This window comes from Mastacembelus armatus, chromosome 2, assembly GCF_900324485.2.
Source record: "Mastacembelus armatus chromosome 2, fMasArm1.2, whole genome shotgun sequence".
Classification (NCBI taxonomy): domain Eukaryota; kingdom Metazoa; phylum Chordata; class Actinopteri; order Synbranchiformes; family Mastacembelidae; genus Mastacembelus; species Mastacembelus armatus.
The window spans coordinates 9438675-9464470 of NC_046634.1; the positions used below are offsets into that span (position 1 = coordinate 9438675).

Here is a 25796-nt window from a genome sequence, read left to right on the forward strand (position 1 = left end):
AAGAGGCAGAGAGAGGGAGAGAAAATTAGGATAGTAATGGAAATCATCAGGCATGCCTGAGGCAGACGGCTGCAGAGCCCCGGTCTATGTGCTGGACGTTACAAAACATTAAACCAGGTGAAATTCAACTCCTTGTTTTTTGTTTTGTTTCGTTTTTTGTTTTTCTGGGGAAACATTACAATTTCAGAAAATAAGCCACAAACAATAATGTGCTGCAAAACCTTCAAGTCTTTTATTGGGAGAAAAATACAAACACCAAGGAGAGATTTAAAAAAAACACAAACAATACATTAGAAAATATTTGTAAATAAAAACAAATGTCAGCTTTTTAAAAAATAAATCATTTCTCATCATTTAATCACACTGTACTTTTAATTTGGAATTAACAAAAAAAAAATCGAGTCAAGAAATTATGAATTCATGCACAACTCCTCCCCTCATTTTAATCAATATATTCATTTAGCACGAGGTCCCCCTAAAGGTCACACACCGACTGTAATCCGTTTTCACGGTGAATATGTGGCCTCACGTCGGAGAGCCTGTGCGTAAAAAAGGCGAGAGGTGCCACTTCAGGCTGGTTTGGATGAATGGGACAGAGCTGGAGCTACGGTTTAAGTGTGTTAGTGTGTGTGTGTGTGTGTGTGTGTGTGTGAGTGAGAGGGAGAGAGAGAGAGAAAGAGAAAGAGAGAGAGAGAGAGAGAGAGAGAGAGAGAGAGAGAGAGCTGGACTGCTTCGTTTACGTGAAAGCGCCGTGGCAGTAAATTACGCATGACCATCATCCACCCAGGACTGGATCCACTTTCGACCCCAGAAAAACGGGAAGCAAAGCAGCTTCACCCTGATCGGTCTGAGCCACCTCTGCCCTCCGCCTCTTTGTTAGACAAGAAGAAAAAAACATGAAAAACCTTTAAGATACAAAAGAAAAATTAACAAAAAAAACTAATTTTTTCCCCTCAGTCCTCCGGTCCAGGCAGAAAAGTTAGAGACAAAACAGAAGTCGAACAATAATAATTATTATTATTATAATGATGATCATGATAAAAGTGGTTCCAGGGAAACAGCAAGGCATGAACCAGTTTCTATACATCATGCTAGAAGTTAAGACTCGTCTGTCTGATTCTTTTTGGTTGCATCTTTTTTTGGGGGAGCGGTGGGGGCTGAAAGGAGGGTATGAGGGGGGCATCTACCAGTTCAGCCCCTTGATTGATGATTTAATTAGCCATACAGTGGCGAGCTGCGGGAGGACAGGGCACGAAATAATACTTTATTTACATAACCAATCACGGCGCTGCAAAGGTGGAGCTTCCTCTCTCTCTCTCTCTCTCTCTCTCTCTCTCTCTCTCTGTCTCTCTCTGTTGCCAGTCACACATGGCTGAGATGGTTCACTTTAATAAATGCGAGATCCATCCTGTTAAGTGGCGTCCAGAACGAAAAATCACTTTAATAATGCGGAGTTTTGCTCTGATATTCCTGCGGGGAGGCGCAGTGTGTCTGGGACTCTCTGCAGAGACTTTACAGTCACTTTCTTTTACTTATGGCTTTTCTTTTTTTTTTTTTTCTCTTTTAGTATCAGCAGAATATCCCTGCTGTAATTCCTGTCATTGCTGGGTTAGTCTGGGCACTCACAGTTGTATAATATCACAAATTCATTTTTGCATTCCCTCGTTTTCGTTAGGGGGTGCAATTGGAAAATGCAAATAAGCCGAAGCAACAATCACAAATGAATCTTCCCCTGCGGGAATGAGAAAAATGTGGAGTTTACGTGCGTTTCTGCCCCACACATAGTGACGTTCCTGCGGTGCGCGTTCATGCAGCAGGTACATCACAGGTAATAAAAACAACACGCTGCAAAAGACTCCACCTGAACTCATTTAACCACAGTTTGTAATTTTTAATTCTGAGAAACGTTTTTTTTTTTTTTAGATTTTTGTTTAAACACAAAAGTCAAGCAAAGCGCAGACATGACGCAAGTCAGGTTTGAAACCAGAAACAAGTGGAACCGTCACCACAGTTTGAGCTTTTAGCAAAACCAAAATATTTTCTCCTGCGCTAAATAACACTGTGCACACGGACATTTTTTGCAGTGTCGATAAAAGCCGAACATCCCCGAACCTTTTGCAGCCACAGCCAATTACAATAATCAAGAATATGTGGAATTGGCTCCTGCATCCGGTTCTATCAACCCTGCAAACATTTTCTGCAAATCAAACTTTAGTGGAAATAGAAATAATAAAACAAACAAAAAATAATAATAATAGTCCTTACATGATTGCGGCCGGCGTGGACGCGCTCCAAGTTTCTCCCCCCTTTTTTTACACACACACTCACATGAAGAAAGAAAAAATCAGTCTGTCGTCTGTTCTTTGCTCTGCGTCGAAGCCCAACACTTTGACTCAAAAAGAGAAGAGATGGGGAAAGAGAGAGGGGGAAGGAAAGATGAGGACGAGGGGGGAGAAATGAGAGCGGGAGGGGAAAAAAACTTCACGTTCAACCCAGAAGATGCTCACGTTTGGCTCTTCTCAATTATCCCCTCCCGTGAAGATAGGTGGCGTGCGTTTCAGGGGGCTTCTCCTCTGTGTTACACGGCAAAGAAAAGGAGGTGGAAAGAAAAAAAATGTCATTAGAAGAGGCGTAACACGTCAGTCCCTACCCAGGTTTGTTTCCTGGAGTGGGTGTAAGACATCAGTTGTAAACCTGCCCTAGCAGGAATAGCGGTCCCTCCCTCCTCCCAACTATTTCTAAGGCTTTATTTCTAAGGCTTTATTATCACCGGTGGAAAAGGAACCGCTCACCGACGCTCTCCGGTATCATCCTTCCTCGCAACTCTTATCCACGAGACACCTCTTTAGACCTCTAACCACAGGTATGTGCCTTCTCACTTCTTATTTATCGCCTTTTTTTCCGAGAATGCTTGGATTTTAAACTTCTACTCGCTCGCGTCAGAGTTGGAGCTTAACTTTGCCTTACCTGCACAGGTGGAAATAGGTGCGTTTGTTTTTATTTTTTCCTCCTTTTTTTACCTCCGCGATGTAGACGCGTCCTGTAGGGTCCTGACAGCCGGGGAAATGTGCTTCTTGCGGGGCGTTTGGCGCTGCACAACACCGCTATCCTTTGGAGGAAAAGGGCGATATATGCATCCCGTCTCTTCAGCTTGTATTATACTGGTGTCTGTTTGCCTCATCCAGCAAAACCTCCAAGTGCCCACAACAAATAAAACCTCTTGTCAATATTCACTTATCCTAATAACGGTATTCGCGCTGATAAATTAGCTGGCAGACCGAACATCCCACACAGGCGATTTGACTCTTATCGCTATTGTTTATGCGCCATTTGTGCCTTAAAGAATTTTCCTCTAGTGCGGAGTCAGTTGGCACATTTTAACAATTATTTGCCATCTGTTATTTATTAACTGGTGACTGCAGGGTTCGGGTTGAGTTTATTAAACCTAAAAGTGTAATTTTCTCAGGCGAACCAAAGTGTTTATTGAAGTTCTTTGACTTTTATTTCAGACCACACACTGGAAGCTTCTTCCAAGCTCAGACTCATTCTCGCATGTTCCGTCTGTAACGTGTAAACTCTGGATTTGCCCCTCAAATTTGACAGAAATTGATTTATTAACCCATTTCGCCTGCAGTGCCAAAGCCGGGCTGAAAGCGCAGAACGCGAACAGATCCTGTCAGTTTTAATAAAAATAAGTGCAAAGATTTATTTTCTTAAATGTGGGGAAAAATACTGACCGGATTATGGAACTTTTCTGAATGAAAATAATAAAGTGTGATGTTTTCGCTGCAGTTCTCATCGGCGAAATGAATTGTGGTTTTCCTAATAAGAGAGATTACAATTCCCTTCCTCCTTCTGCTGTTTGCTTTGCTGTTGGTGCCACTGAGCTGAGAGCCGATCAGCTGAAAATCTAAATTAGATGGACACGGATCCCTTCACCGCCCCTTCTCATACTTTCACCCACGGCTCTTTTTCTTTTTTACACTCTGTCCCTCTATCCAACTTACATTTGCAGTTTCTTTTCTGCGTCCGGCGCAAGTGGATCTCCGGCTAATACCCACGTTGTTTGTGCTGCTGTGTGTGTTTCCCGTCAGATATCAAGCTGAAATCAAGGAATCGAGTCCATGCGAGCTGCCATCTGATCCCACACACACTTATCAATGAAGCAAGAGATCATGGCGGATGGCCCCAGGTGTAAGAGGCGAAAACAAGCCAACCCGAGACGGAAAAACGGTAAGAAAATCACGGGTGGGACAAACCGAGCATTCACGGGGGAAAGGTTTGGATGTAAGCCTGGCTTGATGATTTCCACTGCGGTGCGGGGATGTGTGAGGGTCCGCGGCTGGTGCGCATATCTGCCTTCCCCTTTTACGCAGGGATAAAGGGACCGCTATCCGAGGGAGAAGCTGTGCGTAAATGCGTCCGTGTTACAGTCTCACTCGAGTCTTGGGAATCCTAAAATCAGCGGTTTTAAAATGTGTATTTTCAGGAGATTATTTTTGGGAAGGCTGTGAGGAGGTTAGTTGGAAACTTGTGGATGTTGGAAAGTTGGAGCGTAGCGGCACCGGCTTGTTTCTCGCCGGGACAAAATCCGCCATGGGGACTATGCAGCGGTCACTCAGACCCTCGGTGGCTGCTCCGTGTAAAAGTCCAGTCCTGTGACCTGACTACTGATTTGCTTTAATCCAGGCGCTGTCTTGCGTTCAGCGTAATGTTTTTGTCTTGACATAGGCCTTCTCATCTCCTCTGAAAGCACATTTCCAAGTCATTTGCTCCCGCTGTTTTCCGGGACAAGCTGAGTGGTGAAATAATGCAGTTAATGGCATTTGGTTGTTGGTTCGGTTTTTAAACTTGGGCGTTTTGTTTTCTCTTATCACCAAGTTTATTGCAGTGTAGGGATCATATATAATTAGGATGACATGTCCGATAAATGTTGGACATTAATTGGGTCTGGACTGGAGCGCTGGAGGTGCAGATTTGTTGGTTTTCTTTCTCCATTTGACTGCACACTTTCCCACAAGAGGCAAATCTGCAGTGACATTTCCTGGCCCCGTTATTCCTGATTATTCCATATAGGCTCCAAACAAACTGGCGAGCTGAAGCTGTGTGTGTGTGTGTGTGTGTGTGTGTGTGTGTGTCTTTGTATGTGTGTCTTTGTGTGTGTGTGTAAAATATCGAGGCTGTGATTCAGCTGCTCAGACGAGGCTTTTATTTGCTTTCTCCACAACAGTTTTTTAATCTCTGCCCCCACAGGTTATTTATCTAGATCAGATTTCATTTATTGATTTCATACAATCGATAGCAGACAAGCATTTTGTTCCACACTAAATAGCACAAGAGCATAACAGTGGATTAGCAGATTTTCAGTGTGTATTTATATATAAATATATATGTGCATTTGCAGTATTTCTACTTCCTAACGAAAAATAGAATAGGAGAGATGACAGCCTGTTTAGCTGTGGCCACCTGTTTTATAAAGGGGGAGTGAGAGGGAGAAAACCAGTGTTGGCTTTTGTACCAAATGCAGCATTTGACAAAATAATATTAGCAAAGCAAATATAATTTTCACACCCTTAAACCTGACAAGAGATGGCAAGCTTTGGCAGAGTGTGTAAGGAATATTTATATCTCTTAGAAAAATGTGGTCACCCTTCTGTCCAGGAGAAAGTGCATTTTAAAGCAGGACGTTTGTGGTTTCAAAATGGGATCTGTGCGTCCCCTTTTTGTTTTATTTTTTTCTATAACAACTAGCTCTGTCTGATGAGTCCCCCACCTCCCCTCCTCTCCTCACCCCGAGTCCTCCCCCCTGGGAATGCAGAGGCTTATTGAGGCTTGGCCACTCTCCTCCCGCTGTCTCTCTGCCTGTCTCTCCGTCCTCTTCCTGCCTGGCTCTGTGCAGGGATGGCAGGGCAGGACGAAGCGTGTGACGGCCGGCAGCCTCCTCCAGCACAAACTAATGAAATGCACCAAAAAAAACAAAAAACAAAACAAAAAGAAAAATAAATGCAGTGTGCACAAACACACTCAGAGGGGGTTTTGCAAATTTTTTTTTTTTTTTTTACCAGATGGAGAACAAATGCAACCACACTCCCTCATTCTTTCCTTAACTAACAAATCGCATGAATGTACACAAATGTGAAATATGTACAATTAGAGCTAATTTCCCTGAGTGAGTTTTTGGAGGTGGTGACGTGTGAGCAAACACGTTTTGATATAAATTATAATTTGTGCCCCACCTGTCATTATTTTTTGTTTAAAATATTTGACATCTGCTTTAGTTTTTTTTTTTTTTCTGTTTTAATTGTATTTTAACCTGATATCATTTTCACTGGATGCGTCCTCACAGTAACAGGAAGTGTTCGGATTATATTTCTGCTTTTTTTCTGAAAGGAAGGGGCATTTTCAGCATTTGTGCCAATTAGTATTAATGAGGCGTTTGCTCACTAACTTGTCTAACCAATGACATTCTCATCCAGATGACTGTTGGCCTTCAGGGTTGGTGGTGCTACAGTAGCTTCACTCACTCACTGCCCAGTCTGTCATGTGGTATTTAACCACAGTTCATGACTTATTCCCTGCTCGTCCACAGCCCCTGCACACCGCTGTCTTACAGCAGATACGCTGAAATGGCAGCAATATTTAAAAGCCACAACAACAAAAAAACCCAGAGAATTTGCATTTTTTATCATCCTCTTCCTGACCGTTAAACCACTAGAAAAGCCTTCTCCTCTCCTGGTGTGAAACTTGATCTCAGCAGCGTGAAGTGTTTGAGAGTTTGGCCTTCGCCAGGTGTTGCTTGTCACATCCAGCTGTGAGCCCCAACAGAAAGGCGCTCGCACACCTGTCTGTATTTTCTTATTACTCAACCAGCACGAGCCTCAAAAACATTCCTTTTTAGAAACAAATTTTTCGGCTCTGTCTTGATGTTGTTTTCGTTCTGAGTCTCGTTGCATTAAACTGGTTGGCGGCTTTTGTCTGAGGAGCAGATGAAAGAGGAAATGCAGATGTTGCATTATTTTTTTTCTCAGTTTTCGCTGAATGTTTTGCTTGTGCGTCTCCCAGCGTTCAGAGCATGTTGGATTTTTCTCCGTACCCCAGATGACATTTTGGAGCTGGGACATACCCTCGGAAATGCACTGATTACATAATCTGAAGCAGCAGCAGCAGGAAGACGAGGCCGGTCTCTGTCAGGCTGCCGGAGTTGATATGATAGTCTGAATGTGGTTATTAATGCTATCACAGATTGACGCTTAAGGTGGAGAAAATATAGGGGGAAGGCTGTGTGAGGGAGGGGGGTCGCCTTGCTTTCAGACCCAGACAATGCCAGATTTCTGCCAGTCTAAACAATTTGTCCATCTCTATTATTCCTCTGCCTTTTTAAAGTTGCGTTTGCAGCCCTCGCAGTAGTGAATAGGGAGGAGGGGGGGGGTAAGACAAGGTGCTCCCTTTCTTCCTCTTCTTTTTCGTTTCTTCTCTCGGCCCCCTCCTCTTTCCTCCATGTCCCATCCACCGACCTTCCGCCCTCCCTTCCTCCCTCCTCCTCCTCCTCCTCCTCCTCCCAGATTTTCCCTCCTCAAGGTAGGGGCAGTTTTTTGCCATCGTCACTGAGCTGGGAGGGTGGGGGTGGGTGGAGGGGTGAGGGGAGAAAAGAGGGGAGGCGGAGGGCAGGTTTCGCAGGGTGCTCACGGACAATTGATTGTCAGTGGTAATGTGTTTCATTTACATGTTTATACCGTCAATAGTGGCGGGGGGTTGTCCACAGCGCCATTCACTGCTGCCATTCCCATACGGGTTGGCAATTGTGTGGAGCAGCCAAAGCAGACACCTTACACTGCTGATGGCTTTTTCTGTAGAAAGAAGCAGAGAGAAATGTTGTGCAGGCGCATTCATGTTGATGGAAATAAGGATTATTTTGTTTAAGCAAGTGAAATAATTACTGTGAGATATTACAGGGGCTGCAGGAATCGGGGTGCAGCAGGGGGCCCGTTGTGCTCCGAGAGTCCTGGTGCACGGACCTGCAGATAGCCGGGGATGAATCTTACTGGAGTATTTTTTTTTTATAACGCCCGTCTTGTGGCTGAATCAAAATAGACACATTCCAATTACCCCATGTAAACCAGCTAGCAGGTTTCCCTGAATGCAGGCTAATAAGGAGGCATATTTGTCCTGTCACAACTACACATTGCACTTTGCCGTGCTGCATGAGGCCTTATTATTTTCCGGAGCGTACGATAGCTTTTTGCATCACTTGATTTTTCTTTCCTTTTTTTTTTTTTTTTTTTTTTTTCCTCCCTCTCCCTCAGCTGCAGTCGTCACGAGCTAAATATATCCATCTGCTCAAAGTGTGTGAGTCAAGTGTATATAGCCAAGCACATAAAAATGAATGGACTTCCCTTACGAGATCGTTGTGATTTTAAGGGAAGCGTTGGTATATCGGAGTAAAAGGATGTTCCCTTTGGGTGACGGAGTCAGTTTTGAGAGGAACAGGAAACGTTTTTTCTGCCAACGGGCTCAGAGTATTTACAGTTATTGTGATTCACATGATATTATTTTATTTTATTGTGTGTGTGTGTGTCACAGGGACACAGAGGTGCAGTCATCATAGTATGATATCTTCGTTTTTCAAACTAATATGTTATTCTATGAATCCTCTAATATGTGCTTTCCACGAGGAATTAAATCAGGAATGTAGCTCAGCAACAACATTTCCACACACACACACGCACAGATTTTTTCACACTTTGATAAGGCAGATAAAAGCAAATAGCATGGCTTGTGGCAGTACACCCCCCAACACACACACACACACAAGAAAAATAATGATCATCTCAACTCCATCCTGGACACTGGACTGAAAACTTTCATCCATCCCTCCTCCAAAAAACATTTTTGACACATTTTCTCCTGTTTTTTTTTTTTTTATTATTCCCCCTTTTTTTTTTCATTCTTCCTTCCTCGACCGCCCTGCTTGTGTGAAGATATTTTTCGCCTGGCGGCCAGAGAACACACACTTGCAGAGGCACCGCGAGCCTGGACCCCTGACACCGCAGGTCTTTGGAATGCCTTAGGTACGATTTCACTTTCGCTCACATCAATGCTGACCTGAATGCCTTTCATATCTGATCCGCCGTGTCTCTCCTGGTAAACATCCCCCGGGGGGAGAACAAAGAAAGGAGCTCCTCTTCTTCTCCTTCTCCCTCTTAATCACAATTCAGCCCCTTTCGCCGCCAGCAGCAGGGCTACACATTTGCATTCAGCATCAGAAAAGGGCCTGAGATGAAAAGGGGGGCGAGAAAAGGAGAGCAAGTGAGGAGAAGAGGAAAAAAGAAGAAGAGGAAGGGAAAAAATAGGGAGAGAGGCAGAAAGGGGTGGGTGGGTGGTGGAGAGAAATAACTAGGGTGTTTGTGGTTGTTTGTTGGTCGTCCCCTGGTTACAAGCCTTTTATAGCCTCCCTACTCTAGCTGGGACCCGGGCCCCTCCTGACAGGCAGATAGTGTTACAAGATGCCATGCCCACACTATTCGTGGCCACTCACACTTAAGAAGAAGAAGACGCAGTGAAAAATCCTGGCTGCGACCGATTGGATTGTGCTTAAAGACGGAGATAAGAGTCAGGAGCAGGTGTCTTCACGATGCGCTTTTTTCCCCCTTCCATTGTCTGTTTGGCAGCAAGGTGTCGGTGTCAAAAATAGATGTGCCGTACACATTTGTGAGGAAGTGTATTTATGGTCAAAATGAGCCTTCACCAAATGACTGAATACAAATCTATACATGTACTGTGTCCTCTTACGTAAACATTCACACTGCAGTTTATCTGTTGCTTAATCAAAACGATTAGCAAGACGTCTTTATCATCCGATTCCCAGGCTGGATGTATGCAAATGTTAAGCAAAGATGGGGAGATGGGAGTGTGTGTGTGTGTGTGTGTGGGGGGGGGGCTCGGCTCTTTAAATGGCATCATGTGATATGGATTCCAGTTTTCTTTCTTTCCTTTCTCTTCTTTCCCTCACCCAGAACTTTTTTTTTTTCTTTTTTGGTTAAGAAGAAGGATTATCGGTACACCTTCCCTCCCTCCTCCTCCTGGCCAAGCTGCGCAGGATTTAGGCAGATTTACTTCAGCAAACACCTTTGGACACTGAGGGAAAGTAGGAGTCTGTTTGCAAAAGGGGCCTTTTGTTCCAGGAGGTTCTGGATAATGCCTTACCAGGCAGCCATGATATTAACCCGTGCTTTAGAGCAATGGGTGGAGGTGGTGGTGATGGTGTGTGTGTGTGTGTGTAGGGGGTTAACTCTTTGTATGACAAGTCTGAGCTGTTGGTGCATCCTCTCAGCATGCTCTCTGACCATCCCTGCTTCTCGTCCTTTTCTAAGCTGCACTGCTTGTGTTCGCTTTGGTTTGCTGAGGTGAAATTCCTGTGATTTTTCTGATGGGACACGTTGATCCAGGAAAACAGAGCTGCTGAAGTTACAGTGTATTCGGGGTGTTGCACATTCACACACACAATAACACACACACACAGAGGAACTGCCACTGCCAAGAACGATGAAAGCGAGAGCAGTGGCTGGGATCTGCTGCCTGACTAACACCGAGGCATGAATCAGCCAATAGTGAGCCAACTCTGTCCCTGTGACTTCCCTTTATGTTTAAACGGCAGGAACGATGCATCGTCCAAAACAATGTGGTGACACAGGCAGCGACGTGGCATTCTCTGCATGCCTTGGCCTTAATCTTTTGCATTTTATTTATGCATCGTAAAAAGAAGTCGGTCCCAGTTTTACTGCATGGCGGCTGAACTGTTGCTGAACTTCTGCTTCTTCCCCAGAAGGAATTGCCTCAGAGAAATCCGGTTTTGCTTCTTTCTTAGCCACTATAGGGAGACTCTGCTGTGTCTGTTTGAGATGTTAAACTGTGTTAATTCAGCTCTGGTGTGTGACACTCCAGGATGAGTGTAGTTTCTGTACGTTGCTGCGTCACACGGGCATGTGGAAAATAGGCCGAGAAGTGTCTCGGCGACGCGGCGGCCGTCAGGAGTTCGGGTCGCTCGGACGTGAATGACTCCGGACAGTGTGAAAGCAGAGATGGAGAGTGATGGAGCAAAGGTGACAGACGGATAGGTGTTTCCATCAGTGGCGTTCTGACTGTCGAGCTCTGACCCAGCTCACTGCCTCCTTGCTTTTTCTCAGGGTTTGACGGGTCGTATCAGCTCCCCCTTTATGTTGACACCTGTTCTGTGACACAGTGTTCGAAGTCACCGTGCAGTCAGATGTCTTTCTCCTGCTTCCCTGACTTGATTTCATGCCTTCTTGCTTGTTTTCTTTTGTGTCAGTCTGAGGGTCTACCTCTCCTCTCCTTGTTTTCTCTGTTTTCTCCTTTCACTCCTCATGATTTTGACAAAAAGCAAACACAGAAATTGAAACTTCAGTGGTCCGGCAAATAATTGCATGCATTTGGACTTTTCATTTATGTGTGTACACTTTTTACCCTAAGCTGGCATGTTTTATGCATTGCGTAGGAGGAAAATGCATTTTGAAATATCATGCCTCATTTGAGTCTTTCTCAAGTGAAAATGCAAAGTCTTTATTTGGCCCATCCGTTCTGTCTCGTCCTGCTGTTTGCACTTATTCAGTTGTTGCGCCGCGTCTCGCCTGTGATTTTCGACATTTTCCACGCGTCGACTTTTCCCATTTGCGAGGGAGTCTGGGCGCGACAGACGACAGGTTGCTGAGCAGGTGTAAACTAACATTCAGATTCCATAATTAAATGGCAGGGGGGCAAAAAAAAAAAAAAAAACAACTTTAAAAACACCTTCCTTTTCCTGACAATGGTACTGTACATGTGTGCGTGTGCATCCTCGGCTAGATGCGCACGAGCAGTTTGGATGGCAATTAATGTTTTAGTTCTAACAAACCATTGAGGTTTGCTTCTTGCAGTGTGCAGATTTATTCTGTTAGTTGGGATATTTCTATAAAGTCAGTCCTGTTCTCTACATTTATTTAAATCACATTAGTTCTCAGGTTGTTTGCACTTTGGAGAATTCAGTAATATGGATCACGACAAAGAGTGAGCCGTCAAATCAAATCTGTTTTTAAAGTGCTGTTAACAAACAGGAGTGGGTCTTAACAGAACAGCAAAGGAACAAAAACAGATTCAATAAAGAACGAACACATCACAGCTGGTTTGAGCTTTTGAGTGTGTGTGTGTGTGTGTGTGTGTGTGTGTGCCGTAAAGCAGGAGGTTTCTGAGGCAAAGTAATCACCTAAACTACCCATTGCATTTCTTTATCCTATTTTTACGTTTTGCAGCAGCTGCTACTGAGATGACACCTTTGTGCAAACAAGTGCTGAAAGCAGCCTCCAGTTTTCTGTTCTGATGTCGGTACCGTTAATCTGCAAGTGCCGCTCGCTGCCACATGTGCACACACACACACACACACACACACACACACACTCTTTGATGTATGTTTGATTGTTGGGTGGAAGAGCTCTTCTGGCAAGGTCACGGCCACACGGAACAATCAATAACAGATCACCAGATTAAGGCATGGTGACATCTGGAAGTCTCGGCCTTTTCCACATCCAACTCCGCACATTTTGCTGCACACTTTCTTACCTTGTACAGGATAATAGAACATGCTATTTGATCAGGGCTCGCTTTCTTACCGTAGTTTATTATTCAGAGGGTGTCCCGCTTCTCTGCCACCTAAGTGCACCCCTTCTCGTTACCTTTTTTTTTTTTTTTTTATTTAACGAGGACTTGTCTGCTTTCATTTGTGCTCTGGTTTCCCCCGTCTCGCGTGGAAGTAAATTCAGATGTGTTATCTCAATTTAATTGCACCCGATTGCCAAGCAAGATTAGGACGAAATTAGGTCATTTTGCGGTTGCACAAATTTCACTCACTTCCACGCTTTCATCTCTGCGTTGATCAAGCACCTTCTTAACCGGAGGTTGCAGTGAAAAAGGGAAATGGTCAGAAATTACACTCTGGCCTTCTTGTTATTCAAACATACATTTAACCTTTGGCAAGAGTGAGTCAAGGAGAGCTGAAACATGGAGGGAGGGGGGGGACACATTTTCCCCTTTAAATGTCATCTGTGGTGCAGTCAGTGGACATGTGTAGCAAAGTCGACCCTGTTAGAAACTCTGAGAGGTGAATTCACGTGTTAATGGATTCTGACTGGAGAGGGAGCCCCCTCCCCTGAACGCCTCATGTCCCTTCGCTGTCAAACGCGAATGTCAAACAAACACCTCCTCAGGTAGCGGGGGGATAATCACACCGACAGGCCTGTCCTCAGCCTTTCTGACATGCAGGACAAACGAGGGCTGAGGCTGCAGAGCTGAGGAGCTTCGTGTGGTTTCAGGCTGCAGTTTGGGTCGGGCTTTTTGGGTGTGGTGGTCAAGCAGGAGGTCACGGATTTAGGGTTTTTAATACCGGACAGTAAAATAAACATTGTGAGGGCGGGAGGTTGGAGTTTGACACAGCCGAGTCTTCTGTGGTTGTAGTTTTGGTTTGGGTGACAAAACAAGAATCAGGGATTTGGTTTTGGTTTGGACAGGACGGAGGCAGAAAGTCATAGATGATTTGTAATTGTTATCATTATCTACTTCTTAAAGTCATGATGAGGTGATAAAACTGAGGTTTGTGTGGTTGTGGCTGTAGTTTGGTACTGACACCTCATTTTTAGCCCTAAAGATGCCTGATGGGACCTTTGTTGGGCTGAATTAGGTTATGGCTGGATTGTTGGAGCGAACCCCTGGCTGCAGAGGGAAGGGGGTGTATTTCCAAACATGAAACCTTGTTCTAGACGGCTAAGATATGGAAACTCGAGGTCAGACCAAGCCGTGTGACTTGATCTTTTGTTAGGTTGAGGCTGTGTGACTGTGTGGTTGTACATGGTTGGTGTATTCTTGGTGATTTTTGTTGTGGCCTTACAAACTTCTCTGGGTGTGGCTCAGCTTTCACAGTCAGGTTTTTCTTTGATTTCTATGTTGTTAAAACTGAATCTGTTCTGTTTCACGGTCAAGCCCTTAGTTAGATGCCTAAATTTAAATGTGAGTAACCAGAAGGAGCCCTGTTCTAGTTTAGCCACAAGTTAATATTGTGAAAGGAAGTTTAAGTTCTTCCTTGGACCTTTTCGCCTCAGTCTTTGCCTTTTGTCTGGCCCTCCACTACATTTTCTCCACCTCTACTTCCATCCATCCCAGCCAGCCAGCCAGCCAGTCAGTCATCCAACCAGTCAACCCACTCTAATTACTTCTCCCCCACCCAAGGGAAGCTACTTCCTTATCGCCTGGCCGTCTTGATCCAGCATTCCTGAGATAAATTCTCCACCACTTTGTTATTCTTACTACTTAGGGGTATTGGAATTAGCATGGCCATCAAAGCACACCTTGTACTCTGCCTTTTTTCTCACCCCCTCCCACCTACGACCCTATCAGTGGTCATAGATTATAGCTGGGCATGGGAGGTGCCCGTAGGCTGCAGAGGTGAACACCAGACAAATGTGCCGGGCCATGTGCGTGACATCAAAGTCTCTGAGCGATAGTGAAGCGATGCAAATGTGCAGCTCAGCGTCACTGCACCTTGGCCCAGGTGCTTCAGGGCTGCGTGATAAAGGATTTGTCGAATTGGTCTTTGTGGTCCACGCAGCTGTAGCGTATGTGTCCTTTGATATTCTGTGTTTTATCCAGTGAAACTGGCTGTCATTCATACGCAGAGTGAGTTTCACAACCTTTTAGCCCTTTTACACCTGTTAAAATCTCAACTTGGCAAATTCAAACACACCCCAGCTTCCTTAGGTAAATAATCAGAGCTCCATTCATCCCTGCAAACCCCACGTTTCTGCAGATGTGTGGTTTTGATCAAGACCGAGCCCTCGCTTCCTTCCTTCCTTCCGCTCCTCACCGTATGTTTCCCAACATGGTTTATACCTCAACAGCAAGCAGACGCCGCCTTATAAACTGGCAATCACAGTATCCCTAATGTTATTACTTTTCATAATTAGTTACAGCAACACTCATTCCACTACTGGCGGAAAGGAGTATTCCTTAGTAATTAAGGTAATGAAATATTCATTTATGCTACCTTTTCAGCAGTCTCACAAATGAGCCAGCCATGCTTAATGTCCGCCCTGCCTCTGATTTTATTATGATGGCAGACTGGCACATCTGCAATTAGTACTCACACTGACAGTTAGCGTTTTGCGCGGGGTGGTAAGCAGAGGGAGGTGAGGTGAAGCGGCGCAGGGTGGATGCACCCTGGTGCGATTACACGCCCCCTCCACCACCACCCTAGACCCCACCTTCTTCCCCCAGCATCCTTCACTCCACTAACCTTGTCTTTTTTTGCCCTTTCTTTTGTTACCTTTATCTCCTCCTCCCCCGCCGTCTCCTCCCCGACGGAGAGGTTACCTTTTCCCAACGGTGCAAAATCGACTTGACATAACTGTTCATCAGTTTCAGTCCCCACTTCCACCCCCTCCTGTCTCCCTCCGACTCCCCACCTTACCCCGAGGTAGTTTGCATCAAATCAGGCCCAGTCAAGCTTCACGTGGAAATTGGCAGGCCAGAACCTGACAGCGGAGGAGAGAAAGAGGGAGGGAGAAAAACCGGCAAATCAGGGGACTAGAAGCCTGAACAGTATCCAACATGGTGATTGTAGGGTCGAGTTGTGAGGTAAAGTGCTAATAAGTTAGTTCAAAATCAGAATCATATTAAAAGGAAAACAACCGATAGTGTAAATTCTGCCAACATCTGCGGACCACAAATCAGGAAACTGCTCCTACGTTTAGTGTCACGCTCATCATCATGATCACTATGAGGCCGACGGGCAGATTTTCTTCCAGTGTGAGGATGAAAAAGATCCATTCAGTGAGGAGCACAAGCTTTATTTTAGAAAACAAAAATATACGAGCAGCCAAAGTTTCTTTTATTGAAACATTATTATTAAACTATTTAGCAGCTGAGAAAAATATACACATGCTGCTTTATTTTAGGAGTTCGTGTTGTATTTTTGCGAGTCTGATTTTTGTTTTTTTTTTAAGAGGGCGCTGGACAGCAGAGGGGCGGGGTTACAGGCGAGCGTTTATGTGCCATTGATTTGAAAATGGCTGACACTTGCAAACAGCCACACATGTTCACCAGGCAAGTGCGCTGCACGCACACGCACTTAGTATCGTACACAAACACGCCTGAATCCAGATTTGCATATTTGAACGTGCACACACGCTCAAATGTATATTCAGACATATGCATGTTTGCACACATGAAAAAACACAAGCGCATATCACACACATAACCCTATAAATATCAAACATAGATGTACACATGCACCAACACACACTTCACACACACTCACACACATGCTAATTGGCAGACAGACAGGTCAGAGCAGACGCAGATGTGCCGTTTCTTGCGTTTTCCTTTTTTTTCCTCCTGAACCTCGCCGTGGCCCTCAGAGGGAACCAGATAAGGACTCTGTGATGAAACTTTTAGTGAATCTCGCTGCTCCAGTTCTGTCGGCGCCACGTCACAAAGCTCAAAACGCTGCCCCCTCCCTCACCTCCCCATCCTTCCTCACAGCTGCCATATATTCTTATTAAGGTTGAGTGGGAGAGGTGAGTCTTATTGTTTTTATTCATTTCCTTGTCCCTCCTGACTGTCCACAAGTACATATTTCTGATGGTTCTGCCCCTTTTAATGGCCTGAAGTCTCTTTCCTCACATCCATACTTCTTTTTTCTCATGGTCACACCTTTATTCTTGTCCCTCTTTACTTTTCTCCCTGGAAATCTCTTTGCCGTCATCTCCTTTTTCCCCTCCTCCTTGTTTTTCTCCCATCTCTCCCCACATTTTCTCTCTTTTCCCCTGTTTTATTCCTTCCCCTCTTCTCAGCTTTGCATGTGCTCTGATGGGCTGATGGCCGTTTTGACAGGGCAGCATTGAGGTAAAACGGTGTGACGGCAGAGTTTTGTTAAGCCGAGAACAAAGGCTTGGAGATGCCGGGCCAAGCCATTGTCCCGTGCCCATATTGGCCTTGCCACAGTTTTGCAGGATTTAATGCTCTGTTTACCTCCAGCCAATCGCCCCTAATATTCAAAAGAGGAGCTGCTTCCTTTTAAGCGCACCTCAGGATGATTTAAGAAACTGCAGCTTTACTCATGCAGGAGTGAATCAGAGTGAGAGTGTTTTGTGAAGAAAACACTGTTGGCTGTTTTCTTTCTGTCATTCACTATATCCATTTTAAGACAAGAGGAAAAAAACATCTCACTATATTTGAAACAACAGTTTAGTTGTGTCAGCTGTTTTAGTGGACGAAAATTGAATAATTAAACTCCAGGTGCAGAAGTTTCTTTAAATATTGAGCTTTACCTTAAGTTTGGTAAAACTACTCTCTGCAGATTTTAAACAATTTTCTATTTAAATTATGTCACATGTTATTGTGTTTTAAACTTAAAGTGAGTAAAAACCTTGTTAGTTCACGCTCATTTTAACGGTGAGTGCACAGCAAACCCCCCTCACTAAATGTCTGTCACTGTGACTGGGAGAAAGATATGAAACAAGTGTATGAGTGTGCACAACACACAGAGGGAGCAAAGAGTGCATGTGTCTGGTCCGTTGGAGTTCCCCTGCATGGTCTTTGGGCAAACTGAAAGCAGTGCTCAGCGGGATTAGAGAATGAGGGTTGCTGGGGGTGGCTGAGGGCACAGGACAGAACAGGATTCTGGGAGTTTTTCCTGTCCTGCAGCAGGTCCTTCGCAGTGACCTCCATAGGTCTTATATAGAAAAAGCCCACGCAAAACAACACCAACTGTTCCACTGTTTCCAAAAGAGTGCACATGTTCAGCCAGAAAATCTGGATCTGAAAGCAAAAGCAGCTCCTGGAAATTTAATTTAGATTTTATCCTCAACGTGGGCTTTTCAGCGTCCAACATGTCCAACATGTCCAAATTAACAGGCTCGTACTCTGGTCCAAAGTTTTAACTCCCAGCTAGCATAAGTTTTGTACAGAAAGACGTCTTCCATGAACAGCTGAAGAAAGGGGCAGCGTAGTCGGGGAACCGGCCTCAGCGGTGTGTGTTTGTTTTTACTGCAACAGTCGCTCTGACATTAAAATAAAAGCGAAGTTTTAGAGAACAAGGGGCAATAAACACAGTCGAAAGCGCCGTCATCGAACCCAATGATATTTTCACGAGCACATAAAGATTATGAGTCCATTCCAGTAGCACCCATCTGTGCTTTCATTTGCAGCTATATGTTCAGTAGTTAAAGGGGAGGCGGAGGAAAGAGAGGGGATGACTTTCATTTGTTAAATAGTTTGTTAAGGTCAAAAGAGATAAGAAGAGTGTAATCACCCCCTTCACCAAACAACACGTCCTAAACCCCGCCGATGATTGACAGGCGAGGAGAGAAAGAAAGCAAATAAAACATTTCCTGCCAAATCCTCTGCATCCTGCTCTGGCAATTAACAGGTTAACTAAATGAAACAGTTTGTAAACAGACAGACTCAGCCTATCCAAACCCTTTCTGCTTTCTTTTTTTTTTTTTTTTTTTTGCAAAACAATTACAAAATTACAGTAGATAAAAATTGAACAGCGCCAGTATTTATGCAATCAACATAACGAAGAAACAAAACAATTTAATGTGGAAAAATCATCATTCATCTGCATTATAATTGCTTCTCTTTCACATCTACGGGGATGGTTAATTAAAATTGTGATTAAATGCGCCTGCACTGCCTAAGATGTCTTCCCCCTAAACAGGTGCTACAGAATTTAAAAGTAAAGAGAAAAAGCTAATTAGCATTGGAAATTGAGAAATTGCCTGCAAGAATCGGTGTTAATTTCAGTCACTGATGAGGTAATTTATAAAAGGGGAGCGCTGAGGAGTCTGTGCAACACGAGAGATTGCAACTCCGACTCCCCCCCCCCCCCCCCCCCCACTCGCCGCCTCCCCCTCCACATCCCTGCTTTCCCAGTGTGCAGGTGAAGCTGTTTGCAAAATATTGAAACTGTTTGGTATTCTGTCTTCACTAGCAGGAATAAACACAGAGGATTAAATAAGGACTCGTCTAACACACACATGCACACACACTTTTTCCCTTGGAGGAGATGAAAACAAAGAAGAGCAGGACTAAGGAAATGCATGTAAGTCGTTACTCAGCGGAGGTTTGTCCAGGTGTAAAAACATACCTAGGACTCTGCTGCTGTTTTTGGAGAACAGCCACACATCTGTGAGAAAAATATTCAATAAGAATGTTCTCGCTGTGTTTCCTTATTGACATCCTCGTAGCTGGTTGTAGCAGATTGCAGGATCAAGCAGCTTGTTCGTTGGTTGCAAACTTTTCAATTCAAGTTATGAAAAACACAGCATCAAACCTGCAGTGGCGTGGGTTTTTCCTATTGGACTCTGACTGGAGCGGAACCAGCCGCTCAGCGTGTTGGCCGCCGTCCCCACTCAGAGTTTCCAGAAACCTCACAGATACTGCTGATCTCGAGCACTCATGTACCGTACGCTCCCCCTAGTAATTACCTGTCATTGTCCATCATTATACTTGGCCTTGGAGAAACGTCAGGCCTGGAACAAGACGCAGCCAAACTGTTCCATTATGTTCTGAAGTTGGCCACAATTGGGTCGTGTCTCTGTTTCTCTGAATTCCCCCAATAACCTGTGTAACTAATCTGTCTTGCTTATCTGTCTATCTTGAAATATGTCAAAGTTTTCATGAGGTTAGATGCTTCTGTCAGGGCCTGTGTGTGGCTCATAAAGAAGGTAAAGTGGTCTGCAGGGGCACAAATGTGAGGAAAAAGGCAGAGGCCCAAGAAGTTAGTTTAATGGTTGACCTCTACGGGTTTGTCCCCAGCGTTGATTCTGGAAAACTTCAGTGGAGATGACACTGGCAGCCAGAGTTTGCGGAGAAATCAGTGCCGGACAGGTGGGAGGGAGGGGTGAGCTGGCAGGCCGTAGGTCATTAGGCCTCCACGGCAGCCAGTGCAAGGTTAAAAAAAAAGGAAAGCCAATTTGCTGAGACATACTCTGTCAACCTTTCATCATAACCGGGGCTTTTTTCTTTTAGATTAAGTCCAGTGAGCAGAACCCGGCCGCCGTCAGGCCGTTAAGCCCAACCACCCCCCACGCTCACCCTCTACACTTTAACAATCCCCTCACTCAGCCGCAAAGCTCCCTCAACTTCGTATGTGACAAATCATAAACGCCCCCAGCCCCCTTTCTTGTTTCTCGTCAGAGTTCCCCTCGTCCAAAAACCTGAGGTGTCTGTTTTTGTAAACGTGCAAACCTGCTGTTCAGACACCCAGCGTGGTGAGATGATGACCGTGCAAATGTGTGACACATATTTCACTTAGTATAAACAGCATGTTCTCGTTCACCTGCTTGAACAAGCGGAAGTCAAGTACGTTTCTTTAACTTTGAAGCCTACTTACTAACTTGTTTACGGCAGCAAACAGGAATAAGGATATAAAGGAATTTGTCCAAATTCTTTCATGCACATCACCCACAGCAGAGCTCCTTCATGATTATTTTATTTTATGATTTTTCTTTCCCCTCTCTCTCTCCTCTACATGCTGCTCCCTCTTCATGCTCCTTCTTTTCCTCCTTCGAGCCACTCCACTGAACAGGTCAGGCAGTAAGTGACAAGGTATTTCGTCGTTTTGTGAACCTTTGCCAGACTGATTGTTCAGTGCAAGTGTAGTGTAACTGAGCCGCTTGTAGCTCGCCGGAGTGTGGAAAATAAGATCGAGGACTGATTTTTTTTTTTTTTTTTTCCTCCCGCCCTCCCTTCTCCCTCCCTCTCTGTCTCTCTCTTGGTTTTACAACAATGTGTGATAGTAAAATAGATATGTAGCGGCCCAGGGAGAGCTCCCATGCGCTGCCGTTGCTGTCGCTCTTCATACATTTCTGTTCCACCTGACAACCCGGTGTATTGCTCCAACATTTACACTCACACCGGTTTGACCCGTGACCACTTGTAGCCGACTATTATGCTATTACCGCCCAGGCGCTAGCCACACTGACTCCTCTGTTTTCACCTAGTTTATGAATGTGAGGCATCCCTGCACTGCCAGCATGGCTCAGAAACTCTCCCAGTACTCGACATGTTTTCTGCACCAGTGACACCAGAGCAAATTCCACTTCTGCTCCCGGTTATTCCTTCAGACCAGCCCTTGTTTCTGGACGTTCTTCACTAGACCATGAGGAAGTAGATATAAGTGAATGGACAAGAAGTCGTCTTCCACACTGTGACTGTCATTTTTGTGTATCACTACATCCCATAGTAAGAATATTAGTACTTAAGCAAATTTCAACCAGCAAAGATGCATTTTTTCCTGGATTTAGTCCAGCGACTCGTCTTCTTCTTCTTATGTCTGGTTGCACTAGAACATCTTGCAGATTTTTTCATCTCAACATTGAATTTTAAGGTTCAGTTTTGCTTAAGATTTAGATTTTTTGTGCTTATTTTATCCAAGACTGCTTTCTGGTAGAAGAACTGAATATAGGTGAGCATTTGACCCCCTGGTGCCTGGTGCAGTTAGTGCCATGCTCCTCCTAACCAGCAGATCACGATTTGTCCCGTAGCTGACGGGGGAAACCTCTGGTGTTTAGTGCTGCAACTCTCCATTGTTTGTTTCTTTGTATTTATCAGAGAAAATCATCCTGTAGCTCGTAACACCTGAAGTGTTAGAGTTGATGCAGCACGCTGCCATTTCTTCCCCTGCTGCGATTGATGTTTCCAGGGCTTTTAACAAGGATATGATGTGATGTTTGTGTTGATGTAGTGGTGGTAGAATTGCAGTTTATGGGGTTTACAGGAATTTCTACAACTTCAAAAAGAAGCCAGAGAGGAGCGGAGGAAAAGCCTCCTGTAAAACCTTCGGTACGACGACGCCGGGGGGAGAAAACGATCACTAATATCAGGAGGAGAGGAGGGTGGCAGGCAGGAGCCACACAAAAAAACAAAACAAAAAAAAAAAAACTCGAGTTTGTTTATGTGCACATAATGCGAGTCTGTGCGCCCGGTGAAGCGCCGCAAATGGGAGAAGTATGCGTGGGTTTCTCAGGTAACAGGATTACGTGGGCACATAATTGATCCATTTGGGGGAAAAATGACAGGGCTCTAAAGAGGCCTCGGCTTTGGAAATGGAGTTTATGAAACAGGCATTCGTAAATTCAAAGGAATCAATATGTCAATTTTATTACATCTCCAGGCCAGATGGGCATTAAAGGCACAGCTCATCCCTCTGCTTCTCAACCTCTCTCTCTCTCTGCACTCTGTCATCTCATACCCAGGGTCTCTCCATCACTCTCTGCTTTTTTCTGTCTTTTTCATTTTTTTAAGCATTTTTCTCTCTATTGTTCTTCTCTCGCTATCTGCAAATAATAACAGAGGTCTGTTATCCAGGTCTGTTGCCCCCCCTCCCCTCCCGTGTCTCTCACTGTTGTCAAAAGCACTGACAAAGAATAAAATCTCAGTGTTGCCAGGTCATTTTCATGAAGATGCATCAGACTGGAACCACCTGAGCCCCTGACCAGCAGGGTCACAGACTGTGGAAAAACATGTTACCTGTTAACCAGGTGAAGCAGAATTCCCGAGTGGGTCCGAGGCTCCTTAACTTTTTTCTTTATTGTCCACATGCTCATGCTGTTCTGTGGCGTAGAAACAGTTTCCTAATGTGGACCCAGGGCCAAGACAAACAATACACAGTCTTATTTACTTTTCCCTTCTTTGTTGATTTTTATGCTTCTGTCAGACTCGCTCTCATTTTCTCTTCCTACAGATGTATGACAAAGATCTCCCACCCTCACTCACTGTCTTGGCATTTAGGTTATCTTCCCTCTTCCTCCCAAATTCCAGGTCTTTCACTGCCCTGCACTTTACCAGGGTTCCTCTCTCTCTCTCTCTGTTGGTCCTTGGTGGCCATTTTGTTGGTGAGATTTTATATATTAACCTCTGTGTGTGTGTGTGTGTGTGTGTGTGTGTGTGTGTGTGGTTTCAGAGGTATCAAATATCCCTGTCCAGGCAAATGCATCAGGTGAAATATGTTTGTCAATGCAGCTTTTGACTCAACACTATTATTCTTATGCAGAAGCCATTTAGAAAAGAGCGGCAAGTACAAACAGTTTCAGCCAATCATCAAGCTTTTAAAGGAAAAAAAAATGTGTGTGTGTGTGTGTGTGTGTGTGTTGGGCAGATTAAGCATTCTGCATTTCCCTCACTAAAATATTCACTCTTCATTTAAATACAACGGCATCCCAGGCAAGATTTAATTACCATCCAGCACTATAATGCAAATGAATAATGCAGCAAAGACTGATGCAAACGGATAGAAATATAAGACTCCTGCGCTCAGGAGATCGAGGGGAGTAAGAAGAAAAATGTGCGGGAAAGGGAAGGAAAAGGTTAGAAAATGCTTTTTGATGCTCATGACTTATTTGGATTTTCTAAAAGAGAGATGGACAGGAAGGAAGGAAGGAAGGAGGAGAGCAGAGGAGGGCGAGGAGGAAGTGAAGGAGTCAGGGAGGGAGGCAGCAGCACAATTACAAGGCCCAGCTTCTCCAGCGTTTGCCAGGATTTTCCTTCTCCCATTCCAGTAGTTCATTTTTGGAGTAAGTAAATAATAAGAAGTTGGTGATGCTTGCATTTTTAATTCCACCCCCTCCCCTCCCTGCACTTTTTTTTTTGTTCAGTTCACTGACTGACATCTGCTATCAATGCTAAGCAGGTGTTCCCGTGCAAACAGACGTGCCCCTGTTTGTGTTTCGCCATCCCCGCCACCGTGCACCCAAATGAGCAACGTGATTAAGAATCCTGTAAATTTTTGAAAGGAAACGGATGGCTGCCCGGCTAGAACGTAATTACACTGCCGCCGACATCCGCAGCTCACCGCTGCAGCAGCCAGAGCCAAAGCAACAGCAGAGAATTAATAATATATAATGGCATCTTTCCTTGTAATTCATAAATGAAATAAAATGAAGGAGGAGTAACCGCTGATAAGTTTTTTCTTTCTTTCTTTTCCTTTTCTCTCTCTCTCGCTCTCTCTCGCTCTCTCTCAGGGGGTGTGGGGGGTTTGTAGCAGCACTGGCAATTTTCAGAAATTGAGTCAAGACGATCATCTTCCATGATGCGTTAACTGAACTCAGGGTGTGTGTGTGTGTGTGTGTGTAGACCGATTTCTTTCTTTTACTTTCTCCTGGTTCTTTTTTTTCCCTTTTTAGTTCATTTATTTTCTAAATGAAGCCTCTGCATATGTCCCCTCACTCCTTCACTCTCACTGCTTTCTCTTTGCTCTGTGATCACACGTGCATCTGCAATGGACAATTAGCTGTGACATCTCCACTGGCAGCTTACTTTCTTTCCTTGGACTTGAAAGACAGTCGGCACATTAGGTTTGCAGTTTCTTCCGTTTTTTTTTTTTTTTTGGTGTCAGAGTTTTCCTTCACCGATATTTTTAAATTAAGAAAGAAAAAGGTGGGAGATAGTACGTTTAATTAAAAAAACAATTAGGAAATGAGTCAGAAAATGTCAAAATGCCAAAATACAGTGCAGAGGAGAGTGCAAAATATGAGACGAGGCTGAAATTTCTCGGAGGAGGAGGAGGAGGAGGAGGTGGTGCAGATGGTAACCTCTGGGGAGGAGAAATGAGGTGAAGGGAGTGAAGCAGTGTGACACACAGGCCAACTAAAAGCCTCCGTCAAGACCAATTTTGACAGAATCGCTTTTTTTACCCTCATGTGAGAGAAATATGATTATGTTTCTGCTACATAATCAGCAGATCTGAGAGGCACAGAATAATCCTGCTTTGTACAGTCTGACACATTGATTCATGATAGAAACCTGGTTTAAGTGCAAAGGGATGTTGTAAGACATGTTCTGGGACGGTGGCTGCTACGCTCCACCTCTACTCAGGGATTTGTGGAGTTACCAGAGCCTTGTAATGCACTTTTCACCCAATTTATATCTATTTCTCAGTCTATATGGCAGTCCAGGCACCTTGGCTACTGTGTCCTCCCACGGCAGCTATTGATAGCGGCTGACAGACATTATTTGGACAGTGAAAGGTGCGCCTCCCTGTAAACGCTGGCTTGCAAAAGGGAGGCGACACTCTTCTCCTGTCCCCTCTAATCAGAGCCAGAGATGGTTGCAACCTCCCTTTCGGATACACAATAATTACCCTTCTCTGTGAACGCTGGGGCTTCACTCTGAGACGGGGAGGGACAGACGCTGACAATTATATTAGGGATGTGTGTGTTTGTTTCTCTGTGTATGTATGTGTTTGTGTGTGTGTGTAAATCCCCTGTATACTGCCTCGTAGCTACCTTTCCCCTTCCTACAGCTGAAAGAGTTAGTCCGGAGCTCCTGATATGAAATAATAAGGTGTAGTTATGTGTGCGGCTCCCGGCTGTAGAGGGACAAAAATTGTTTTTGTCTGTTTGCTATCTTTATAAAGAACTGTTGTGGCAGAGATCAGTGGGTTTGCTGTATATGTTGCTCAGTGGGAAGAACAAGGCATTAACACAGTCGGGGTTAGAGAGAACAATTGTACATGAATTTACTGGGCTCTAATTGTGTATTAGCACCTTGTATAGAAATAAACAGACCCAGAGTGCACTGATAGACAGACAGACAGACAGACAGACAACATAACAAACATCTACTAACTTTTTTCCAGACTCCTCTTTACCAGATGCAGTTCTAGTATTTGACTCTAAATGCTGTATGTTATGATATATAGTAGTATGGCATAGTACTGGATAGAACAGTACAACATGTATGTTAGAACAGTGTAT

General features: G+C 44.5%; 1 protein-coding gene and 1 long non-coding RNA gene across 5 annotated transcripts in view; one reads left to right on the forward strand and one right to left on the reverse strand.

Moving 5' to 3' along the window:
* Window positions 1-210: 210 nt before the first annotated feature.
* On the reverse strand, window positions 211-4144 carry LOC113127125 (uncharacterized). Its single transcript, XR_003295381.1, has 3 exons — window positions 4008-4144; window positions 2266-2573; window positions 211-871 (listed from the first exon to the last, which is right to left on the reverse strand). It is a non-coding gene; the product is annotated as an uncharacterized LOC113127125 (long non-coding RNA).
* Window positions 2730-25796, forward strand: part of zeb2b (zinc finger E-box binding homeobox 2b) — an 83575-nt gene continuing 60508 nt past the window's right edge. For all 4 annotated transcript variants that reach the window (XM_026301398.2, XM_026301400.2, XM_026301399.2 and 1 more), the window contains exons 1-2: window positions 2730-2863; window positions 4095-4233. In XM_026301398.2, the coding sequence (XP_026157183.1) occupies window positions 4161-4233 (73 nt within the window). In that variant the 5' untranslated portion in view covers window positions 2730-2863; window positions 4095-4160. The remainder of the gene's footprint in view (window positions 2864-4094; window positions 4234-25796) is intronic.